Consider the following 24,157-nt stretch of genomic DNA (forward strand, 5'->3'; position numbering starts at 1 on the left):
TGACCTAAAGAGGAACTGAGAAGCACGAGGAGAAAAAGTGGTACGGGAGGGGCAAGGTACGGGAAGTAGTTTGTATGTGATAGAGAATAAAGCAAGTTGAACGTTGATGAGGCTCTGTTTCATACTTGAAAGGATTGTGCATCGAGAGTATATAAAGGGTCCAGGGAGTCCACTGCTGTCAATATACCTAGCTTGGTATAGCCATAACAATGCCGTCAGTGCTTTTGCAAGCAGCATTCATGCATTGGTGAGACACTATAACACAAAGTATGGACGATTAGCCTTCATTGTTTAAAATTGTGGCCTTGGCTACAATAGTGTTAAAAGATGTTTAGAAGGTCTTTATAGTGCTGTTAAGTAGCATGTGTAGCATTTTTATGGCAACCAGAAATCCCATGGTAAATCTTTAAAGATATTATTTTGTTTTCCCAATGGCTCATTAATGGGCATTAAGTAGTTTAAATTGTTTTTTCTTTTTCAACCAGTGGGAGCCACATGTGTGGGCTTTGCAGAATTCCGTCTTTTGATTTGTTAATGCCATGCGTGTTTTCCATTTTGGACAGGTCTTTTGAGGGTTTCCAGATTTAATTTGAACCATATCTTTAAGGCTTTCGTTTTTGATTTCAGGCTGCTTCTTTACATCTGTGCTAATAAGTCTAGTGTGCTCTGATAACGGCTTTGAGAGTTTTGTAGCAATTTTTGAAGTTGTGTACCATGTTGGTGAGGGGAGCAGTGTGGACAGACAGTGGTACAGACACTATGAAAAGCCAGCGTGTCGTCCGTATTCGTTGGATCCTGGGGGATTGATCTTGTACTGGGCTAATGTAGGTGTGTAGCATTAGTGTGGTTGTAAGAAATTATTGAATGGTAGGACCAAGTACCTCGGAAAACCATCAGGTTGTCTATTTCCATGGTGTGGGTAAACACCAGCACCATGATGGCCAGTACCGGGGATGGGGAGTTGCACAAGCTGGATGACTTCTAGTATCATCAGGCGAGCTGCTACCAGAACTGCCTTCTTGGTGTTGAGCCTAATGTTATAATCCCCGTGTAGAAGTAGAAGTACTGACTTTGTCAGTCTTATTATTGGACATTGGTTTACATGTTCCTAATAAAACTGAGAATGACCATGTGGCCTAGTTCTTGATGAATTACCTGAAATATATATTGGCATCCTGGCTTGAAGGCTGGCTTGGACGGCTACTCATTCACTGGAGAAATCTGCCAGAACACATACTGGATGGAATTAAGATAGGCAAGCAGAGGCCACCTTTAATTCTGTTCTCAATGTGTAGTTGGCTCTCGAAACACTGTCAAAAAGTATACAAATGTATTGCATGAGATGGTCAAGCTTTAGATATGAAAAGTAACACACATTAGCACCCAGGGTGGGGGGAGCAACCAATAAGGTTGCAAGGATTGCAGGCTGAATCTACCCATCCAAGCTTGCATTCCAATTAACCTGATGGCTGCTTGCCCCTCCCTGCCATCTTCCCCCACCCTCAGTTGCCTATGAAGTTCCCATCCCTCCCACCTCAGTCCCACTTAACTGATTTAGTCAGCAGAACTGCCGCCACTGCTCCGTCTTCTTTCTGTCGCCATGGAGCTCAAAGAGGGGCTCCGCTTGGTGCCCTCTCTTCCGGCTTTGTGGTGGCCATCTTGAGGCATCCTGTTCATTCACACAAAAAAATATTGTTGCCAGCACCCTAGGTTACTGGGATGGGAACCCGGGGGCTAATAGCAATGGCACCCGTTCCAGAGTGCGGGAGCAGGTGGTAATGGCACAGGGCCCATCGGTAAGGCCCTCACAGCGCTCAGGCCTGTACCTTGGGCCCCAGGCCGTTACCGCCTGATCCGGCTTGCCGGATCGTGTATTATTGCTAAATCTAAGCTGAACCAGTTCATTAATAAGTGTCCTAAAGTAATGAGATCTAAGGAAATGTGTAAGGGAAAAAAAGTATGTTTACCCACCAGGCATAGCATGCTCACTCAATACTTCAAACAAGTATGCATACAAAAAAATTAATGAAGAATAATCTGCAATGTTAAACTAGTTGCATGCTATGAGAAAATGCCTGAACAACAATACAAATCAACAGTTAGAGCAGAGAAACTAATTCAATCTTCAGTAAAGTTTAGTCTATTTAAGCAGGATTTACAAACCCTAATCATGATCATATTTCTGCTATCTATACCAGCTTTACACTGCCACATCTTTATAGACGTGTGTTTGGTTAAGTACACTAAAGTAAAATTGTAGTAAGGAGTTCCTTCCCAGAGAAACATCAACATTATCTTATGCAAAATGTTAGCCTATCGTGCGGTTATGTTTTTTATTGGCTTCACTTCGGAGGGGATGTTTACATTGAAAGAGGTCTGATAGATTTGATCTCATTCCCCCATCTTTTTATCTCAAAATCGAATTCCGAAGAGCTATCTTTATGGGTGTTAAGTGCCTTCACTGATTCCGAGCCATTTGTTTGTACAGGAACCCCCACTTTCCCTGCTTGCTCAGCGTGATGTACAGTCGTGGGCAGTCCTCACGTTGGAGGGGGAATATAGGGTAATGAAGTCAGAAAGCGCATGTTTCACATTATACAATTCCTTAAGTGAGATTTCTTAAGATCGATACACATGAATCAGTTTCCCCATCGAGTTCAAGGTCATTAGGGGCAGGTGGCTAGATAGGCAAAATAATTTATCCTAAAATTGGTATATTGGTGGTGGCAGAAATCAGGTCCTGTAGATTTGTAGGAGATATTGTATTTCTAATTGTAAGTAAAAAAGCTGCAACCCTCTTTTGGGCAGAATGGTTGTTTTTTTAAATGTATTTTATTGTTCATTTTTAATGCGCGTGTGTGTCGCAAGGGGTGGGGGGAAACAATCCTACTAGGCTTATATATTCAGATCGTGCAAGTGCAGTTATTTATAATGCACTTAATACCCAAGGTCGATTTTTAAGAGCAGATCCGAAACAGTGTTGCTCAGCTACCCTCCCTTCAACTGAGAAACTAAAAGAATGAGAGAAAGGCACATGTGGATGTATTTCTGCTTCCATATTGAGGTAGTATTTCTTCTTAAAGCTGTGAGTAATTTTGAGTAAATCTGCTGCTTAGAATTATAGTCTTAATAGCTCTCAGGAGTGTAGATTAAGCATTTTATTTTGTAGTACTGTCTCTTTGAGGATTCCTGGGCACACCAACTTTTATTAAATTGAACTCAAAGTCAAAACGCCTCCCCTGGCGACTAGTTAAAAGAGCAATACAAAAATCAAATCTACATCTTGGATAATTGGATTTAAGTTTGATCTGGGTAAAAAGCAAAGAAAGTGAAAAGCAAGCATCTTGCAGTTTAGCTACACATCAATCAACTACCAATTAGCAGGACTACAGTACACACATTTTAAACATCCTATCGATAGAAGATTAAGCGTAGGGTAATAAGATAGCGTACCTGGCCACTATCTGGCAACAGATGGCTCTCAATTTATTTTGGAAGTGTTAAAAGCCATCAGTCAAGTGGGCAGCAAGACATTGCAAAGAATAAAAGGGTACAAATAATAAGTGGCATTTTGAGGCCAGTGTTGCAAGGAGAGGGCCAGGTCTAGATAAAAGTATTAGCGAGTCAGGAACAGGGAACATATTGGTGTACATCTTAAAAATAGGGGGCAGAGAATTCCAAACTTCTGGGCAAGTACTCGAGGCGGTGGACCCTCCAGTGTTAAGTGATGCACCCATGGCATGGTGAGACACAGGGCCTCATCACGAGTTCGGCAGTATTTCAGTGCAATTTCCGCCAAGTGAAAATAGTGTTACCGCCGGGTCATGCAGCAGTATTGGTGCTGCATCACAACCTGGTGTGAACGTGCGCCCCAGTCCGGTTGTAAGGCTAATACCGCCCAGCGGAAACTATACTGAAATAAGGCTCCCCAATGAAATGTCAGTGCTAATAGCGCTACTGCCGCCATCCACACCGCCGGCGGAAATTGTGTCATCGCCGAAAAGGGAAGCATGGCAGCAGCCTTCTTTAAAAACACAAACCAACCAGAATCTATCACTTCCTGCAGCCATCCATACCTGAAAGACAGCTAAAATGTCACAGGAGAGAACCTGAGTCAAGGTGCCTGAAAGCCGCCTGCAGAAACCCAAGTACAGTGAGGAAGAACTTGTAGTTCTCACTGATGAGGTTGTGGCCCACTGCGAGGAACTGTACGGCAGCAGGGTGAGAAAAACATCAGGCCAGCGCAGGACAGCCATCTGGCATGCCATCAGCCAGAAGGCGACTGCAGTGTCCAGCTTACCCAGTGATGGGGAGGACTATAGAAAGCGTTGGAATGACCTCAGGGTCAGGGTGTGTGGACTCCTGTCCCAACACCGCCAGAAGTCCCTGGCAACTGGTCCTGATTGCCTAGGAAGAGAAGTGCAGCACAGCCCTTGGCCTGGAGGGCATTGAGGTAGTCAGAGGTGCACAGACAGGTGCCAGCAGCCAGGAGGCAGGAGCTGAGTGACCACCCGCCCCAGAACAAGTCCATGCCCAAATGTCAGCCTAACACAAGATGCTACAGTGGACAGGGACACATGTCAGCAGACCCAGCAGCTGGGCAGTCCAATCAGGGTGAAGTGAAAGGATGCCACATCAGCCACCCTCCACAGCAGCCATGGGGCAGGGCACCCATGAGGTTACCGCAGTATGAATGGGTGGCAAGTGACCTTTCCAAGTGCCATGCACACCACACCCCTGCTGGTGCACCCTGTGCCAGCAGGATTGTGGTTCGTGAGTAAACACACCGCTGTGCAGCAGTCACACCAACATGTTCTGTACACAGTTGGCCTGCCCCATGTTGGTATGGCAGATGAGCACCATGGAAGTACATGTCCCCCTACATCGACATGGACGCAGGTGGCCCATCACTATAAACCACGCTCCCCGCCTGGGGAGGGGATGTGGGGGAATGAAGGACCACAAGCATGCATGCTATACTTCAGCTGCCCCAGTATGGACAACCTGCCCTTCCCACACACAGGCCAAAGGCCACCTGGCCATGTGTCACACACACATTGCTGCAACCATCCCCACAATGCTGTGCCCACATGTCCCCTGACCAATCATGCCCATCTGCCCAAATTTGTTGGGTCCCACTCTGTACCATAGCAATTGTGTCTTGCATGCCAACACACATGGAAGAACCATACCTGTCAAAATGTCTGTCTGGTCCCAGATCACCATGGACTGGCATGGGGGAAAATGGGCCACGGAAATAACAATGAGACACATTTTGCTCTGAGTGGCCATGCTGTGAAGTTGTTGGTGGGAGGGACAAAAGTGTGCTTGGGAGAGAGTGGTGCAAGGGGCAGGGGGATAGTGTGCTCGGGAGTTGGTGGTGTGAGTGGGAGGGGGATAGTTAGTGCACAGTGTTTCATTAAAACTGTTGAACTTCATCAATGCGAGGAAATTCCTGATTGTGTCACTGTTGTGGTGCATGGCTTGTGCCATGTGAATGTTTCAAACGAAATTGAGTGCTCTGCCAAGCGAGTCTCCCATCCCTCATGTCATTTCTGGCTAAGCATGCAGTCCCCACTTCCACATGCACTGCATCCTCATTCTCTGGGGGTGGCCTGTACACAACAGGGTGTAGCGGTACATTTCTCTGTAGGCAGATGTTGTGCAGCATGGCTTTTGCACCGGCTTGTGATCCAGCGGTATTGGCAGTGCTAATTCTGTTACCACCACTTTTAGTGCTTACCATCCAACCAGTGATGAGGTGCACAGTCTATCTGACAATCTTAGGTTTGTATAATAGACCTCCGGTGTATCACACAGGAATTCAGAGAGCCCCCCAAGTCTCTTTAAAGGTTTGAACAGCATAATGCCCAGCTTGTACTTCACATCGAAAAGGCAGGAGCCAGTCCAGCAGATAAAGCTGGGAGGCTCAGCCCTATGATTTTTCCTAAGAGACAAATACCCTATGTAACCAGTGTTGGGACATTTGCATGCATGTTAAGACTGTGGTCAAACAGGAAAGCAGGGTGGCATACTTCTAACAATGACTGTACAGTAAGGACAACAGAACCCCACAACGTTGATGAAGCAAACATTGCATAATATGCCAATTAACAACTCATAGCAAATGTCATGATGTACATATTGTGAAAATAATTTTAAAAAATCAAAGACGCTGATTGTCTGCAGGTAAAGCCGTAGCGCAGGCAGCATTTGGTGGCAAGGGGGGGATAATATGGCACTAGCATGAGGCTAGTGGGTGCACTGAGCATGCACTAGGCACCAGGGGGATCCAGGAGGGGCAGCCACCCAGCCTACCCTGGTTCTGAGGTAAAGTACAATACTGGTGCAACAATATTACTATATTATAATGTTCATTGGAAAACCTGGCCACCATCTGTGTAGTTTTCAAATCCAGTTTAGATTTCAAAGTCATTAAATAACATATGCATATATAGCAACAACGTTCACCAGCATGTCAAGAACAGAAACAGTGTTTCTCGTTGCTGCAAATTAATTGAACATATTACTTTTATAATCTGTTGGTAGGATAAATCTGATAGCAAACAATTGGACAGGGTTTTATTGGCAGTGTGAAAGATAAGTGATTTCTAAGTGATACAATAGGTGCTTAATTGACAGCCAATAAGAACGCTGTTTATCGGTTCCAGCTCTGAGAGTAATGAATACAAGCATTTCCATAAATTGGCTGTTACTCATAGAGATAAGTCTTATTTTGCGCACTGTAAGGGAGTTCTGCAAGTTATATTAAACTCCATTTGCATAGTGCCCGTCAGTGCCTAAGCACTTCCCTTGCATCAAGTGCATCAAGAGTAGTAGCCCAGCTTCTGTGTGGACTGGGAAGTCTTCAATCTTCTTCAAAATGCAACATGTTTAGAGATGAGTCTAAGGACAGCTGCTGCCCACAGATAGGAGCGGCCAGTGCAGTTGTTTATGATGCAAGTGACTTTCGGAATGGGAAAACCATACAATTTTGAGTTTAGCCCATTTAGAGCACTTGCCTTCTTGGTTTAGATAAGCTGCTGTCTTGGTCAACCTGTGGCGAGTCCTTTTAAGGTTGATTTTTTTGATTGAAGTTGTGTTGTCTGCAAGATGGATGTCCAAATATTGTGACTGCCCAATATTATTAATTGAATGTGTATTTTGGGTCGGATTATTCCAGTAGTGCCAGCAAGATGTTTTTGAAAGAAATGCCTTTCAAAGTTTTCAATGTGTTCAAACCGTAATGTTTTATTCAAATGTTCTTCAATTCAAACATTCATCGCTTTTTATTGTACAATTTCATTGTAAAAATTGCTATGTTCTTATTCCTTTATAAAATAAAGTTTTGCGTTGTCGTAGTGTGGAAAGGACTCTTTTTGAAAAAAATCTCTCATTTTGAGAGAAACCTCTTTTTGAGAAAAACCTCGACACGTGATTCCCCACTTAAATCTCAGTGGTTCATCAGGAGGGTTAATCTTACATTTTCTTTAATGTTTTAGCCTGCTAATTTGGGCAGTCTTGTGGCTGTAAATGCAGGTCTATGTATTGAAACATTCTTTCTGTTAGTGAGCCTATGCTTTTGATTATTGGTCTACATGGTGGGATTTTATGGAATTTATAGATTTTTGGAATAAAGTATATTGTTGCCATTATTGGAAATTGATTTTTCATATAGTGGTGTTCATCCTCTGTAAGCATCCCCTTCTCAAACCAATTTAGGCTCTTGGTATGCCATTCATTAATTTGTTTCGGAATGGGGTTGGTTGCTAGCTTTTCATAGCATTTGGTGTCATTGAGGTGGAGTTCCACTGACCTTATGTAATCGCTGGATTTCATAAATACTATTTTTCCTCCCTTATCTGCCATTTTGGTTAAGACATCTTCATTGTTTTGAAGATCTATTTATGCTTGCCTCTGTTTAGGTGTCAAATTCTGTTTATACTTAGGTTTCGTCAGCTCTAAATAAAGGCTTTTCCTTTAGCCCCTCAAGCTCAATGGACTATTTTCAAACTAATTTGGACCTATTCAAATTCTGTAGACGTTTGAAACTCAAAAAACATTTGGCAAACATCTACGCAACTAAGAGGAGACAAGAAGAACCACAGTTACCTTCAGAACTAACAGTAACTCATACAGAGGACACTATAATTCTCCTAAATTTACAAGAGGAGGATGAAGTCTATGCAGTAGAGAGCTTTGCAGAAGAACAACATATCCCTATGGATCTATCCGAAGAGACTTCACTGAAGCCTAAACCCAAATGTTCAATGATCCACTCCTATGAAAATGTGATAGACCATTTTTACAAAGTGATCTCCATGGATCTAAGAGAATACTATCTCTGCAGAAGAAAAATAGTAATTATGAACTCCAGCGATTACATAAGATCAGCGGAACTCCACCTCATTGACACAAAATGATGGTCGACGACACTAATGCTTCACCATGAGGGGGGTGAACTTTCCAGATTTGGCTGATGCCTGGTCTAAGCATATTTCCCACATGTGGTAAAGGGTTCGACACTAGGACATTTTGATGAACCAATTTGTCAAGGACAAACATTATACCTCCCAAATTGTGTTTAATCTGGAATGGAGCCTCTGCAATGACCAACTGGGATTCTTGGTAAGCCTTCTGGGGAATTCATCCCCAGTATAATATTCCTCTTTCTCTTGGCTACCTTGTGATATTCCCTACTGGAACTTACTGGTGGCATATACTAGGGTTTTGGCACATCTATCTCTTGTAGTCTCTTTCTGGCCTCCTCGCAGTGGTAGGGTCTCCTTGGTGAATTGTCATCTCCTATTAGTAGATATCCACCCAGTGGCAAAAGGGCCAGTAGGAAATGGCACACCATCCACCACCACGTCTATCTGATATCTGTCTTGTCTTTGCTGTGGTCCCTATATATTGGGACGAGAGACCCCTTCCCCCCAGTTGGCCCAGTATATGTACAAGATATTATCACAGGTCTGCAGGAGGAGGTGTGGGTAAAAGCTTCCTTGACACATTTGACCTTTGGTTACTTAATGCCTTCTGATTCGAAGCCAAAGTCTCCTTAACAGAAACATGACAGAGCGTCACCATCTCTCCCTTCCAGGAGTCACCCTCCTTCTCGTGAATGTAAATGTCCTATCCCTTGCTCCCTACTCCTTTCCACTTAAAAAGGAATAGTGCCTCTTACCTATAAATGCGCACGTGTACAAGTGGAATGCAGATCTGAGATTCGAGACTGCTGAAACAACAGACTTCATTGATCCCAACTGCACAGGGACACAAACACTCTGCTAAGGCGCTCATCTCTCCGGAAAATGCACACAGTGCTGAATGAGCATCTCGGGCTCACAGAATAGTGTTTCCCCCGTGGTTCCTGCTCATAATGGGAGACAAATGCTGTTAACAAACCATGGGAGAGGTCTGTAAGTGCTGCGAGGAGACGTAGTGGTTACTAATGATACAATCCAACCTAAGCTCTGAAAATCCATGATATCTGGGCATGTAAATTTTACCCTTACGTAGAGATATGCTTAACTGTTGCACCACGGATCTGCAGGAAAGGGCCAGCATGTATACTAGGGACACTGCACTAGGGAGCTGACTAATGGAAGGATTTGATCCACTATGGGGGAAGCTGTGTTTACTTTCGCTTTACATTCTTGCTGAATGAAATACATGGAAAAGATAATGCATAATAAAGCATGCTCTGACCTCAAATTAATGACAGCAACAGCATCTAAAGGTGTCGGAAAGTGTCATCTTCTTAACATGTATTTATTGCTCAAGCCTACACCAAGCAACCTGAATGTGTTATGCCATGTATGTTCCTAGACTGAGAATGCAAAGAGTAGACTGCAACTATTGAAAGCATTACAACTGCTTCAGTGCTTGCAAATTATACATATATGCACCAAACCGGTTCACAAGCTATATACTCACGTTTCAGTTTCATGGCATTATGAGTCCCAATGATTGGCAATTGCTTAACCATAGCCTTAGGCAATGGTGTTTCTTTTTTGGCGAATGGCTAACACTGGCGTCCTTCTCCAGCACCGGCTCGTTAACTGTAAAAATCGGTCTGAACATCTAGCACTAGATGCTAAAGGTTTTCAAAAGTCAAACTGGTAGCTTTCAGAATTTGATGAGTTTGGCACTCTCAAGAATATACAAGTGGTAATGAAATCATATTGCAAAACAAATTAAAAAGTGCTGTCTTGCTTATAAAGATGAGTTTTAAAGAACATTGGAATGACATTTTACAGTGTTTTCTTTGCAATACGGCAAATACTAAAAGGAATCATATGTGGCATGTTTTCATTAACTGGATTGTATCTTACCCTGTGTCCCATATTTCTTAACAGTGCTATTTCTTTACCATTGAATTTGGTCTCTGCAAACAAGACGGACAACTGCGAGCTTATGGGGCAGGACTTCTGTCTTCTATTGGGGAGCTAAAGGTATTGACCATATTCATTGTCTGCTTCTGTCTAAAAAGAGGTTCCTGGAGATCTCATGAAACGACTTTTTATTGTTTTAAGTTCCACAGCGCTTCTATCCTCTTTTGCTGCCCTTCAGTATGACCCCCCACTGCTTCCATTTCTTCTGCCCTTCATTCCCCACCCCTTTCTCTAATCGCTCTCAGCAGAAAGCTTACATTTGCACTGTGCCTCATTCTTCTGCTGCATGTTCCGCAACATGGGTAAAATAGGCACTGTGTGCCGGGAGAATCAGGGCATTCTAGATCCTAGGGTGATTGGGAACTTCCCACATTTTCCTACTTACTAGGTGCACTCGGAGGCATCAACTTTTTCATTTGAGTGACCATGTTTTCCAGGATGCAAGGGGCCAGCCCGGGACAAAGAATAGGATTAGTCAGATGTTTGTCAGATAATCCGAGCTGAGGCACAAACCCGTGTGTGTGGATGGGAGGCTAGTAAAGGGACAGTGAGTATGCAGGACCTGGGCCTGCTGACAGGATTTGCAGAGTATGAGCATCAGGCCTAATAGATGTATCATCGCCATGCCCAAATGAACTATATAATATATATATATATATATATATATATATAAATTCAGTAAAAAAAACTTTGTTAAAGGGACGTTATGGTTAAGTTGCGCTACTAAAAACCTATGAAATTCAGTGAAAAAACTTGGTTAAAGGGACGTTATGGTTCAAAGTAAAACCGAAAACCCCCTGAAATTCGGCAGTTATGGTAAAATAAGCATGCTAACACTAACACCCAGGACATCAAAGATGACATCACAAATGGCATTGATGACATCACTGATGACATCACATGGGTGGCTCTCCCTTTTTTTCCTTTACTGACATATCTAAGCCACATAGTTTTCTTCAGTAACCGTCAGGAAGTAAAAATTGAAAAGGTACTATATTTGTAGACTTAGGGTCAAGTCACATCATATGAAACATATAAATAGCGGAAGACACAGGCTTGAAAGAGAGCAATCCTTTCTGTGTATGAAGATAATCATTAGGGTTATCAGCACTTTCTCATAGTTTTATTTTTATTACTCTACCTTCCCTGTATATGCTCATATTTGTATACATTGTACTCACTCTCCTTTCCTTTGGGTGCAGTCACATCATGTGATACACATACCTATGGTAAGTAGCAGCTTTGAAACAGAGCAATAGTTTCTCTGCATAACGACAATCAGTTAGGTTATGAACTCTTTCTGCTACTACTTCTGCTTTTTTGTTTACTTCACTGTCCCTGTATACACTCACATTTGTATGTGTTGTTGTCTCTTTGTGTTTTGTCTGTAATAATTATGTATTAAGTGGGCTTTATTATCTACCCATTACATGTTTCACAGTACGCAAAACTCTAATAAGAAAGCAGTTATCATTTGATTATTCAACATGGCAAGATTATGAATATGGCACCTTCATCATGTATGCTGCACACACTGCCTATGTTTCTGCATGAGTAGCTTGTATACTGGATAGAACTTCATAATAGAATGCTATTTATATCAATGCATTGCTTAATGCACTAATTAGCTCATGATATTTATCCCAATGATCCTTGACAGATTTTGGTCAGCATTATAAGAATCCCTTGTACAGAGTTTTTATGAAAAGTAAATGCACATTTGATGTCATCAGTGATGTCATCAATGACATTTGTGATGTCATCTTTGATGTCCTGGGTGTTAGTGTTAGCAGTGCACGGTGGCGCGAGTTATGGTTGCTTATCTTACCATAAGTGCCGAATTTCAGGGGTTTTTTGGTTTTACTTTTGAACCATAACGTCCCTTTAACAAAGTTTTTTCACTGAATTTCATAGGTTTTTAGTAGCGGACTTAACCATAACGTCCCTTTAACAAAGTTTTTTTCTGAAATTCATAGGTTTTTAGTAGCGCAACTTATCCATAACATCCCTTTAACAAAGTTTTTTTAATGAATTTCATAGGTTTTTATTAGTGCAACTTAACCATTAAGTCACTTTATTTTTACTGAATTTCATAGTTTTTTATTAGTGCAACGTAACCATAACGTTATTTTCAATGGAGGAAGACCACTAGCATCCTAGGTTCTCAAAGTGGGAACCCGGGGTGGTAAAAAAAAGATTTTTCTTCCCAAACCGGGACGCCGCAGGCAGGCGTCCCGGTGTAGGAAGGAAAATCTTTTACCAAGATGGACACCAGGGAAAGGGAAGGCAGGGTGTATAAAGAGAACACAGCAGGCCATCGGCGGGGGGTCGGGAAGACCAGGAGAGAGACACGGGGCATGAGCAGGGGGTGGAAAGAAGGGAGACACGGGACATGAGCGGGAAAGAAGGGAGACACGGGGCATGAGAGGGGGGTGGAGGGGGGAAGAAGGGAGACACAGGGCATGAGCGGGAAAGAAGGGAGACACGGGGCATGAGTGGGGGGTGGGGGGTGAAGAAGGGAGACACGGGGCATGAGCGGGGGGTGGGGGGGAAAGAAGGGAGACACAGGGCATAAGCGGGGAGTGGGGGAGGGAAAAGGAAGACACGGGGCATGAGCGGGGGATGGGGGAAGAAGGGAGACACGGGGCATGAGCGGGGGGTGGGTGGAACAAGAGGTCAACAAGGGGCATCATAGGAGGGGGGACAAGAGGAAGACACGGGGCATGAGTGGTGGTGGGGGGCAACAGGAGAGAGACACGGGGCATGAGCGGGGGGTGAGGGGTACAAGAGACAGACACAGGGCATGAGCGGGGGGTGGGGGGCAACAGGAGAGAGACACGGGGCATGAGCGGGGGGTGGGGGGCAACAGGAGACAGACACGGGGCATGAGCGGGGGTGGGGGGAGGGAGAGAGACACATGGGGCATGAGCGGGGGGTGGGGGGAGGGCGAGAGAAACACGGGGCATGAGTGGGGGTGGGGGGAGGTAGAGAGACACACAGGGCATGAGCGGGGGGTGGAGGGGAGGGAGAGAGACATGGGGCATGAGTGGGGGGTGGGGGGAGGGGAGAGACACACGGGACATGAGTGGGGGGTGGGGGAGGGGAGAGACACACGGGGCATGTGCGGGTGGGGGGGAGGTAGAGAGACACACAGGGCATGAGCGGGGGGTGGGGGGAGGGAGAGAGACACACGGGGCATGAGCGGGGATGGGGGAGGGAGAGAGACACACGGGGCATGAGCAGGGGGAGGGGGAGAGACACACGGGGCATGAGTGGGGGTGGGGGGGAGGTCGAGATACACACGGGGCATGAGCGGGGGGTGGGGGGAGGGGGAGAGACACACGGGGCATGAGCAGGGGTGGGGGGGAGGGAGAGAGACACACCGGGCATGAGCGGGGGGTGGGGGGAGGGCTGAGACACACGGGGCATGAGCGGAGGGTGGGGGAGAGGGAGAGAGACACACAGGGCATGTGCGGGGGGTCGGGGGGAGGGATAGACACACGGGGCATGAGCGGGGGGTGGGCGGCAGGAGGGATAGAGACACGGGGCATGAACGGGGGGAGGGATAGAGACACGGGGCATGAGCGGGGGGTGGGCGGCGGGAGGGATAGACACACGGGGCATGAGCGGGGGGTGGGCGGCGGGAGGGATAGACACACGGGGAATGAGCGGGGGGTGGGCGGCGGGAGGGATAGACACACGGGGCATGAGCTGGAGGGAGAGAGACACACGGGGCATGAGCGGGGGGTGGGCGGTCGGGGGAGAGACACACGGGGCATGAGGGGGGTGGGCGGGAGGGGGAGAGACCCACGGGGTATGAGCGGGGGTGGGAGGGAGGGGGAGAGACACACGGGGCATGAGCGGGGGGTGGGCGGGAGGGGGAGAGACACATGGGGCATGAGCGGGGGTGGGGAGAGGGCGAGAGACACACAGGGCATGAGCGGGGGGTCGGGGGTCGGGATAGACACACGGGGCATGAGCGGGGGGTGGGCGGCAGGAGGGATAGAGACACGGGGCATGAGCAGGGGGAGGGATAGAGACACGGGGCATGAGCGGGGGGTGGGCGGCGGGAGGGATAGACACACGGGGCATGAGCGGGGGGGTGGGCGGCGGGAGGGATAGACACACGGGGAATGAGCGGGGTGTGGGCGGGAGGTAGGGATAGACACATGGGGAAAGAGCGGGGGGTGGGCGGGAGGGAGGGATAGACACACGGGGCATGAGCTGGAGGGAGAGAGACACACGGGGCATGAGCGGGGGGTGGGCGGTCGGGGGAGAGACACACAGGGCATGAGGGGGGTGGGCGGGAGGGGGAGAGACACACGGGGTATGAGCGTGGGTGGGGGAGAGACACACAGGGCATGAGCGGGTGGTGGGCGGGAGGGGGAGAGACACATGGGGCATGAGCGGGGGTGGGGGGAAGGCAGAGAGACACACGGGGCATGAGCGAGGGTGGAAGGGAGGGAGAGAGACACGGGCATGAGCGGGGGGTGGGCGGGAGGGGGAGAGACACACGGGGCATGATGAGCGGGGGGTGGGCGGCAGGGAGAGAGACACACGGGGCATGATTGGGGGTGGGGGGAGGGAGAGAGACACACGGGGCATGAGCGGGGGGTGGGCGGGAGGGGGCGAGACACACGGGACATGAGCGGGGGTGGAGGGGAGGGAGAGAGACACACGGGGCATGAGCGGGGGTGGGCGGCGGGAGGGATAGACACATGGGGAATGAGCGGGGGTGGGCGGGAGGGAGCGATAGACACACGGGGAATGAGCGGGGGGTAGGCGGGAGGGAGGGATAGACACCACTCAATATTTGAACCGCGGCAATATTTGAATTGCACATCCGCCGGCAGGCGGAGACGCCGGCGCATCCGAAGGCCATACAAAGGCCCTGTTTTGCGCCCTGGACCCCATTCCAGCACCCCCACGGCAAGGGTAGAGGGCAGGAGCCCTCCCCCCCCGCAGAAGCCACATCGCAGACACCACGGCTGCCTACGATCCACAAAGGCACAAGGTGCAGGGCTCGCCTGACCTTGTCCCTTCACTGTGCCTGACCTAGGCATGCCGGGCGCATCACGGCGCCATAACGAGGCTGAGCCTCGCTAACCGCGGCAATATTTGAATTGCACATCCGCCGGCAGGCGGAGACGCCGGCGCATCCGAAGGCCATACAAAGGCCCTGTTTTGCGCCCTGGACCCCATTCCAGCACCCCCACGGCAAGGGTAGAGGGCAGGAGCCCTCCCCCCCCCCGCAGAAGCCACATCGCAGACACCACGGCCGCCTACGATCCACGAAGGCACAAGGTGCAGGGCTCGCCTGACCTTGTCCCTTCACTGTGCCTGACCTAGGCATGCCGGGCGCATCACGGCGCCATAACGAGGCTGAGCCTCGCTAACCGCGGCAATATTTGAATTGCATATCCGCCGGCAGGCGGAGACGCCGGCGCATCCGAAGGCCATACAAAGGCCCTGTTTTGCGCCCTGGACCCCATTCCAGCACCCCCACGGCAAGGGTAGAGGGCAGGAGCCCTCCCCCCCGCAGAAGCCACATCGCAGACACCACGGCCGCCTACGATCCACGAAGGCACCAGGTGCAGGGCTCGCCTGACCTTGTCCCTTCACTGTGCCTGACCTAGGCATGCCGGGCGCATCACGGCGCCATAACGAGGCTGAGCCTCGCTAACCGCGGCAATATTTGAATTGCACATCCGCCGGCAGGCGGAGACGCCGGCGCATCCGAAGGCCATACAAAGGCCCTGTTTTGCGCCCTGGACCCCATTCCAGCACCGACACGGCAAGGGTAGAGGGCAGGAGCCCTCCCCCCCCGCAGAAGCCACATCGCAGACTCCACGGCCGCCTACGATCCACGAAGGCACAAGGTGCAGGGCTCGCCTGACCTTGTCCCTTCACTGTGCCTGACCTAGGCATGCCGGGCGCATCACGGCGCCATAACGAGGCTGAGCCTCGCTAACCGCGGCAATATTTGAATTGCACATCCGCCGGCAGGCGGAGACGCCGGCGCATCCGAAGGCCATACAAAGGCCCTGTTTTGTGCCCTGGACCCCATTCCAGCACCCCCACGGCAAGGGTAGAGGGCAGGAGCCCTCCCCCCCCGCAGAAGCCACATCGCAGACACCACGGCCGCCTACGATCCACGAAGGCACAAGGTGCAGGGCTCGCCTGACCTTGTCCCTTCACTGTGCCTGACCTAGGCATGCCGGGCGCATCACGGCGCCATAACGAGGCTGAGCCTCGCTAACCGCGGCAATATTTGAATTGCACATCCGCCGGCAGGCGGAGACGCCGGCGCATCCGAAGGCCATACAAAGGCCCTGTTTTGCGCCCTGGACCCCATTCCAGCACCCCCACGGCAAGGGTAGAGGGCAGGAGCCCTCCCCCCCCGCAGAAGCCACATCGCAGACACCACGGCCGCCTACGATCCACGAAGGCACAAGGTGCAGGGCTCGCCTGACCTTGTCCCTTCACTGTGCCTGACCTAGGCATGCCGGGCGCATCACGGCGCCATAATGAGGCTGAGCCTCGCTAACCGCGGCAATATTTGAATTGCACATCCGCCGGCAGGCGGAGACGCCGGCGCATCCGAAGGCCATACAAAGGCCCTGTTTTGCGCCCTGTTCGGCGCATCGGAGGCGCGGCGCGGCCTACCCCTTTGTCCCTCCCTCCCTCCCGAAGATATCCTGCAAGGAACCCTGCCCTCTGCAAGGACGGACCCACACAACCACGGTAAGCCCGAGGGCCCCTTTCCGGCACCTCTAGCTGGAACCCTGAAAACTGCACGCCTTGGACTCACTCGGCACTCTCTAACAAAGGCCCCTATGCAACCCCTGCTGTACTTCGATAGCTGGGCTGCTTAACCCTTTCACTTGACCCTGCAGATCTATTGCACAAGGCTAACCTGACATCAGACTTTACCCAATTTGTGCCTTAATTTGTGTTGTGCCCTATGATCGCCAATAGACCACAATTGACCTGTGCCTTATTCTGTGCTGTGCCCTATGGTTGCCATCAGACTTTACCTGATTTGTGCCTTAATTTGTGTTGTGCCTTATGGTCGCCAATAGACCACAATTGACCTGTGCCTTATTCTGTGCTGTGCCCTATGCTTGCCATCAGACTTTACCTGATTTGTGCCCTAATTTGTGCTGTGCCTTATGGTCGCCAATAGACCACAATTGACCTGTGCCTTATTCTGTGCTGTTGCAGATAGTACTTCACCAGATTTGTGCCCCGACCTGTGCCCCTGCCCCATGGTTGTCATTAGGTATAACACTGCCCTAGCCACTTTATATACCTCAATGTGCTTCGAGTTGCCCTGACATACTTAGGTGACACACTACCTAGCTAGTCTTCTACACTTGCCTAGTTTGCCACTGCTTTGCCCACATAGAACCTAGCCTGGTTCTCGCCTAGATCACCTAACAGCCAATATACAGGTCTCTTTACAGACTGCTCAGACCTCTCTGGCACCGAACCACTAACTACACGCCTTTGCATGTAACCTAGTCCACGCCCATAGCTTGAACCTGAACTTGCCCACCCTTGCATCCCTGCCCACCTCCAGAATGAAAATCACCTATTACCAATCTCTACACATTGCTTTGAGCCTCCTTACCACCATGGCATTTGCAACTGCGGACTCACACCCTGCTAAGGACAGAAACATGAGACTGAGGGCAAGATTGTCCTGTCTTCATGAACCATCTTCCTACCACAATCACAGAGGCTATATCGATCTAGCAAACAAACGTTCGCAATACCCCAAACCCACCACCCCTCGCCCTGCTCCTACAACTACTAATCAGCCACTGATACAAAGAGATGCCCCTACCAAAAATAAACAACCCTCCTCGACTCAACCAAATAGTACCCTATCAATAATTGGATCTCTCATTAATGCAAGATCCATGGTCGCCCATGCTACCGAGATCTCGGACGCCTTAACTAATGAAAACTTAGACCTATTAGTCATAACCGAAACATGGCTCCATGATGCAGCTGGCCCTGCCATCATGCTAGCTATACCTGACGGCTACCAACTACTAAGAGTCGATAGACCTAACACTAAAGGTGGCGGCCTAGCCATCATTCACAAAGCTACCTTACCTATCAAACTAGCTACTACCCTGATATTCTCATCTTGTGAACTCCTTACTGCCAAATTGCACCTCTCTTGTAACCGGACTCTCACCTTGCATGTTATCTACAGACCACCTGGACCACTGGGAACCTTTGAAGACGACATAACCAGCATTATAACCAACAATACTAAAGATCACGCTCAAATACTATTACTGGGAGACTTTAACCTGGGCTTTAATGACAGCAACGACAAACATGCCCTATCTGTCGCCTCACTCCTGAATGACTACGCCCTATCTCAAAAAGTCTCCTCTCCTACTCATGCCAAAGGCAGAACCTTAGACTGGGTTGCTGATCGGAACTGTAACATCAGTATTACCAACATAATACCACAATCCTGGACTGACCACCACTTAATTGTATTCAATGCCTCACTAGACCTTATCCGGCCCAAACCTATACTCATGTCCCCGCCACTTCCCACCAGAAGTAAAAAAGACATCACATCAGAACAACTCCTACCCTACCTTCTCCCTACTCTTAATAACAAACATTACAGACCCTACGTCGCTGGTAGAAGCTTACAACAGCTCTATGCTCAAGGCACTTGACTCGATTGCCCCCACCAAGCTGCGCAAAAGCAAACAACTCTGTCACCTTAACAACTGGTTCACGCCACACCTGAAAGACCTTAGAATCCAAAAAAGAAAGTTGCAGTCTATCTGGCAACACTCACCCACCGAGGAGAACAAAACCAAATTAGCCACCCTTGCCAAACAGTATAAAAAGGAAATCATAAACACTAAAAGAAATACCTTCAATGACAGAATCTCTAAAGCCAAATCAGACACCAAGGAGCTATTTTCCATCCTCCGTGAAATGGAATCACCCATAACCCCACCTGACAACATTCCCAAAAACAAGTCCTGGTGCACTAATATACAAAATGCCCTGGCGGATAAAATTAGCTCGCTCCAATCTAAAATTGCTAACAAAAAAGCCTCCTTGCTCCTGCCAACAGAACCCATATTGCAACCTCAGCTCCTCCCAAACCAATCTAACACCCCCCACCTATTTAGCTTCAGAAAGATATCCATATTGGAGACAGAAAAAATCATACTATCTCTAAAACCCTCCAACTGTAAAGGTGACAGCTGTCCGGCCCAAATTATAAAAGATGCAGCTCGAGACATTGCACCCTTCATTTCAAAAATCATTAATGCATCCTTTAAGTCTAATCTAGTACCGAACAACCTCAAACAATCCTGGGTGCTTCCCTTGCTAACAAAACAAACACTTGACCCTGCAATACCAACTAACTACAGACCCATCACTACTGTCCCTTTCTTACTTAAAATCATAGACAGAGTAGCATACCTGCAAATCCAGGACTACTTAGAAACTAACAATTTACTAGGATCACGGCAATCTGGCTTCCGTCCCCTTCATGGCACTGAAACAGCCTTGATTGACCTCAAGACCCAAATTGACGAGTTGAAGGACAATGGTAAAACAGCGATGCTACTCCTCCTTGACCTATCCGCGGCCTTCGACTTGGTAGATCATGCAGTCTTATGCAATCACCTAAGCTCGGCCGCTCATTTCTCAAGTGATGCCATAACTTGGGTACAATCCTTCCTTGCAAACCGGACAATGAGAGTCTTCTCACCCTCAGCAGCCGCTGATCCCATACAAGTTTCATGCGGTGTTCCCCAAGGATCATGTGTTTCTCCGACGATGTATAACATCTTTACTAAGCCCCTGTTTGATAAGTTGGACAGACTGGGTGTTGTCTACACTAATTACGCAGATGACACTCAGATTCTAATCCCCCTTTCGGGTAACTTCTTGGAAGACACGGACTTAGTAAATAAGATATATCTCCTCATTCAGGCTTGGATGGCATCCCATGGCCTCTGCCTGAACGACGACAAGACGGAGCTACTAATCACTGGCTCAGCGTTGGCTATCAAAAAACTTGACCCCAACTATGCCTCATTCAACATTGACAATAACGTCATTAAAGTGATGCCTGCAGTCAAAACCCTCGGGGTCTATCTTGATTCAGCGCTCACCTTCAAAAAGCAAACGAACTCGCTAGCATCCTCCACGGCATATACTTGCAAATTGATCCGAGCATGCAGACCTTTTCTAACTGAGACCAGCTGCATCACATTAGCCAATGCTCTCATCATATCCAAGCTGGATTACTGCAATGCCCTTTATGCAGGCTCTAACAAGTATATCCTTGACAAACTACAAACTCTCCAAAATAACGCTATCAGAGTAGCTTTAAATATTCCTAACAGAGCCCACATCTCCACCTTTAGGAAAAATATCCATTGGCTAAAAATCAAAGACAGGATCACCCTCAAAATACTCTCCCTCACATCCAAATGTCTGAACAACATTGCCCCCCCTTATCTGGCCAACAGAATCCACAAGAGAACCTCTAACCGTCCCACTAGACTGACCAACTCCTTCACCTTAGTGGTGCCTAGATTCAAAAAGAGTACAGCCGCCGGCTCTAGTTTCCCAATCATAGCTGCGCAAACTTGGAACAAACTCCCCTTGGATCTCAGAATGGACCAACCTTACTCTAGTTTCAGGCGAAAAGTCCTCACTTGGATCCGTGCCAATGACACTTAGCTCGACCTCCCCCTCCCACATAGACACTAGATGCCTGCAACCAGCTGAATGACATCCGATCAACTAGACTGAACCGTAGTTCCGCATTTCTTTATTTCGTTGATCTAACGTGAACTGTATAAACTGCACTTTTCTTGATTTAATTGCGAACTGCATAACGTGTATTTCTCCTGTAACTAAGTTCTTAAGCAATCTTGTACTGTTTGCGCCCAGCTACCCCTTCGGGTTTGGTTCTGCGCTATACCAAATAAACAAACAAACAAACAAACAAACAAGCACACGGGGCATGAGCGGGAGGGAGAGAGACACACGGGGCATGAGCGGGGTGGGCGGTCGGGGGAGAGACACACGGGGCATGAGCGGGGGTGGGGGGAGGGGGAGAGACACACGGGGCATTAGCGGGAGGGGGAGAGACACACGGGGCATGAGCGGGGGTGGGGGGAGGGAGAGAGACACACGGGGCATGAGCGGGAGGTGGGGGGAGGGAGAGAGACACATGGGCATGAGCGGGGGTTGGGGGTAGGTCGAGAGTCACATGGGGCATGAGCGGGGGATGGGGGGAGGGAGAGAGACACACGGGGCATGAGGAGGGGGTGGGGGGGAGGGAGAGAGACACACGGAGCATGAGTGGGGGGGAAGGAGAGAGACACACAGCGTTCGTGTGCAGGCGGCAGATCCCGCTCCTCGGCCCTCCGCTGGCCATCATGTGCCAATGGTGTGAGCGGGGGGTTGGGGGAACAGGGGAGACACGGAGCATGAGTGGGGGGGACAGAAAGGACACACGGGGCATGAGCGGGGTGGGAGGAACAGGAGACAGACAGGGGCGGGGGCTGACTTACTGTGCAGGCGGCAGATCCCGCTCCTGCTGACAAAGCCTCTCATGCGAGGAACAAAGATGGCGGGCGTCTCTGAAGCCAGACGCACTGCACGCTTTCACTGCATCCAATGAGAGAGCACGTCAGATGTCCGCGGACATCACGCAAGCTGCTTGCCCAATCACCGTCCTGTCCGCGGAGCGAACAGGGAAGTGTGTCCGCGAAGCGAACACAGATGTCACTAATTTTTTTCACTTACATTTTTGTCATTTTTTAAAAAACTACTGGAGGGATTTACAACAAATAAAGCAAAGCACGCTTTCGGGACCAAGCCGCCGCTCCTGCCACAAATTTGGTGTAAATCCGTCCAGCGGTTTGGGCTGTAGGCGTGAGCAAAGTTTTTTCCCATTATGTCTATGGGAAAAAACAAACGTTTTGGGACCCCCCTATAACTTCACCCCCCCTGGACGAATCCTCACCAAACTTTGCAAAAAAATTCAGAGTCGGCCATATACTTTTTTTTGCAAAGTTTGGTGAGGATTCGTCCAGGGGAAGCGAAGTTATAAGCCGCCCAAAAAGTGCTCTGGTAGCCAACCCACCAAGAGTGGTAGAGGGAACAGAAGGCACAGCTACTGTTGAATGTTGGAGTGACAAGGTAGGTCCGCTGCACACAACAAACAGGTCAACATTCCACTGCATCCCTGGTATAATCCACAAAGAACGGCTATTCCTGGTTATGGCTCAGTGACCCATGCCATGATCGCTTTCTATGTTAGTGAAGATGTTATGATCATCTCTTTTGCTCTATATCACCTGTAGATCAAGCCATACTGAGTGCTATGCCTCTGCATTAGCTTGAGGTTCGAGCAGCTCGAGTCACACTTCTTTGTCATTCCTTTATTCTTCCATGAGTGACTCTAGTGAGGTAACTATCCCCAGCGGACAAAGGTTCTGCTGATTCCCCTCTGTTCTAGTGGCAAAGGCCATTCTGCAGCATGCCCAATATCATCAGGAGGGGGCAGGGCAGATACAAATCCTCCCCTTTAGAGGGAATGTGTGTAAGAAGGAGCATGCAGTGCTGTTTGAAAGACATTTTACTTTGAATCCTGTAAAGGTACACTGCGTCTATAAATCTTATGGATATTTATTAGAACAGCTCTCAAGTAGGGTTTGGATAGGAAAAAGGGGAAACAGTTAAGGGGGCAATACAGCAATACTTAGGAAGATGACTCTTCTCAACCTGGTGTTTAGCTTCCTCTACTAAGCCCCTATATAACCCTCTGCCAAAAAGCCCCTTTCCTCTTCAGGTTCGTTTGGCAATCAGTGGCTGCATCTTGGTCTGCATGTCATTTCAAAAACAAAATAACAAAACAAATGTACCTTTCCACAACTTTCTTCCCCTTTCAGATTGTCCTCTTCACACAAGCAACTTGGAATGTAATCATTGTCTCTTCGGTTTACCAAAAGTAAATGTTTCTCCAGTCACACTGGCTACAACAAAAGGGAAGCTATCATAAAGTCTCTCTGGATCTTTCAAAAACCGATAGTTTTCAAAATGTCTCTCCAGGTTTTACAAAGCCAACGTTTCTCACAAAGTCTCTCTGCGTCATGCCCTACACCACTCACAATTTGTGACCTCAGGTTCTCTTTTCTTTCCTTGTGGTTCAAGTCTTTCCTCCAGCTGTTGTTGCAGACCACAAGGAAGCTTTCTGGAGTTGGTTCTAACCTTACGTGGATCAGCTGGTCCAAACAGCCCACAGCTTCTCCTAAAGTAAAAGCAACTAAGAAGAGATTCAGCCTGCCTGGCAGTGGGGTCTGATCCCAATACTCTACCCAAGCGCACTGGCTCTAAAATCCCACAACTCACTCTCACTTTCCTCTTAGCTGCCTCAACTTGAACATGTTCCTGAGGGGCCTACCTGGGATTCCCTTATTTTTAAGCCTTTACAAGCTTCTCGTCCACCTCCTTGACGTTCCACCACATGCTCTCTCCTCCCCCCTCCTCGGTCGCACACCCTATAGATTTGGGATGTGTGTTTCCGTCTTCAGTCTCCTTTTGCTCCTTAGCTCCTTCTCTCACCACCTTCTCCTTCTGAGCCTCTGCTTCTCTTTTGTGTCATCAAACAGGACCAGAGTGTCTTTTATTTTATTTTATTTATTTGCATTTATCAAGCGCACTTGCATCCCATAAGGCAT

At 48.5% G+C, this 24,157-nt stretch overlaps 1 protein-coding gene across 1 annotated transcript in view; it reads left to right on the top strand.

Annotated features, from left to right (window-relative positions):
- The window catches only part of TPH2 (tryptophan hydroxylase 2), a 745,039-nt gene that overhangs the window by 638,774 nt on the left and 82,108 nt on the right, over positions 1-24,157 (top strand). Inside the window, exon 9 of the mRNA XM_069627755.1 lies at positions 10,362-10,457. Within this exon, the coding sequence (XP_069483856.1) occupies positions 10,362-10,457 (96 nt within the window). The remainder of the gene's footprint in view (positions 1-10,361; positions 10,458-24,157) is intronic.

Source organism: Ambystoma mexicanum, chromosome 12 (genome assembly GCF_040938575.1).
Source record: "Ambystoma mexicanum isolate Mex_15411 chromosome 12, UKY_AmexF1_1, whole genome shotgun sequence".
NCBI lineage: Eukaryota > Metazoa > Chordata > Amphibia > Caudata > Ambystomatidae > Ambystoma > Ambystoma mexicanum.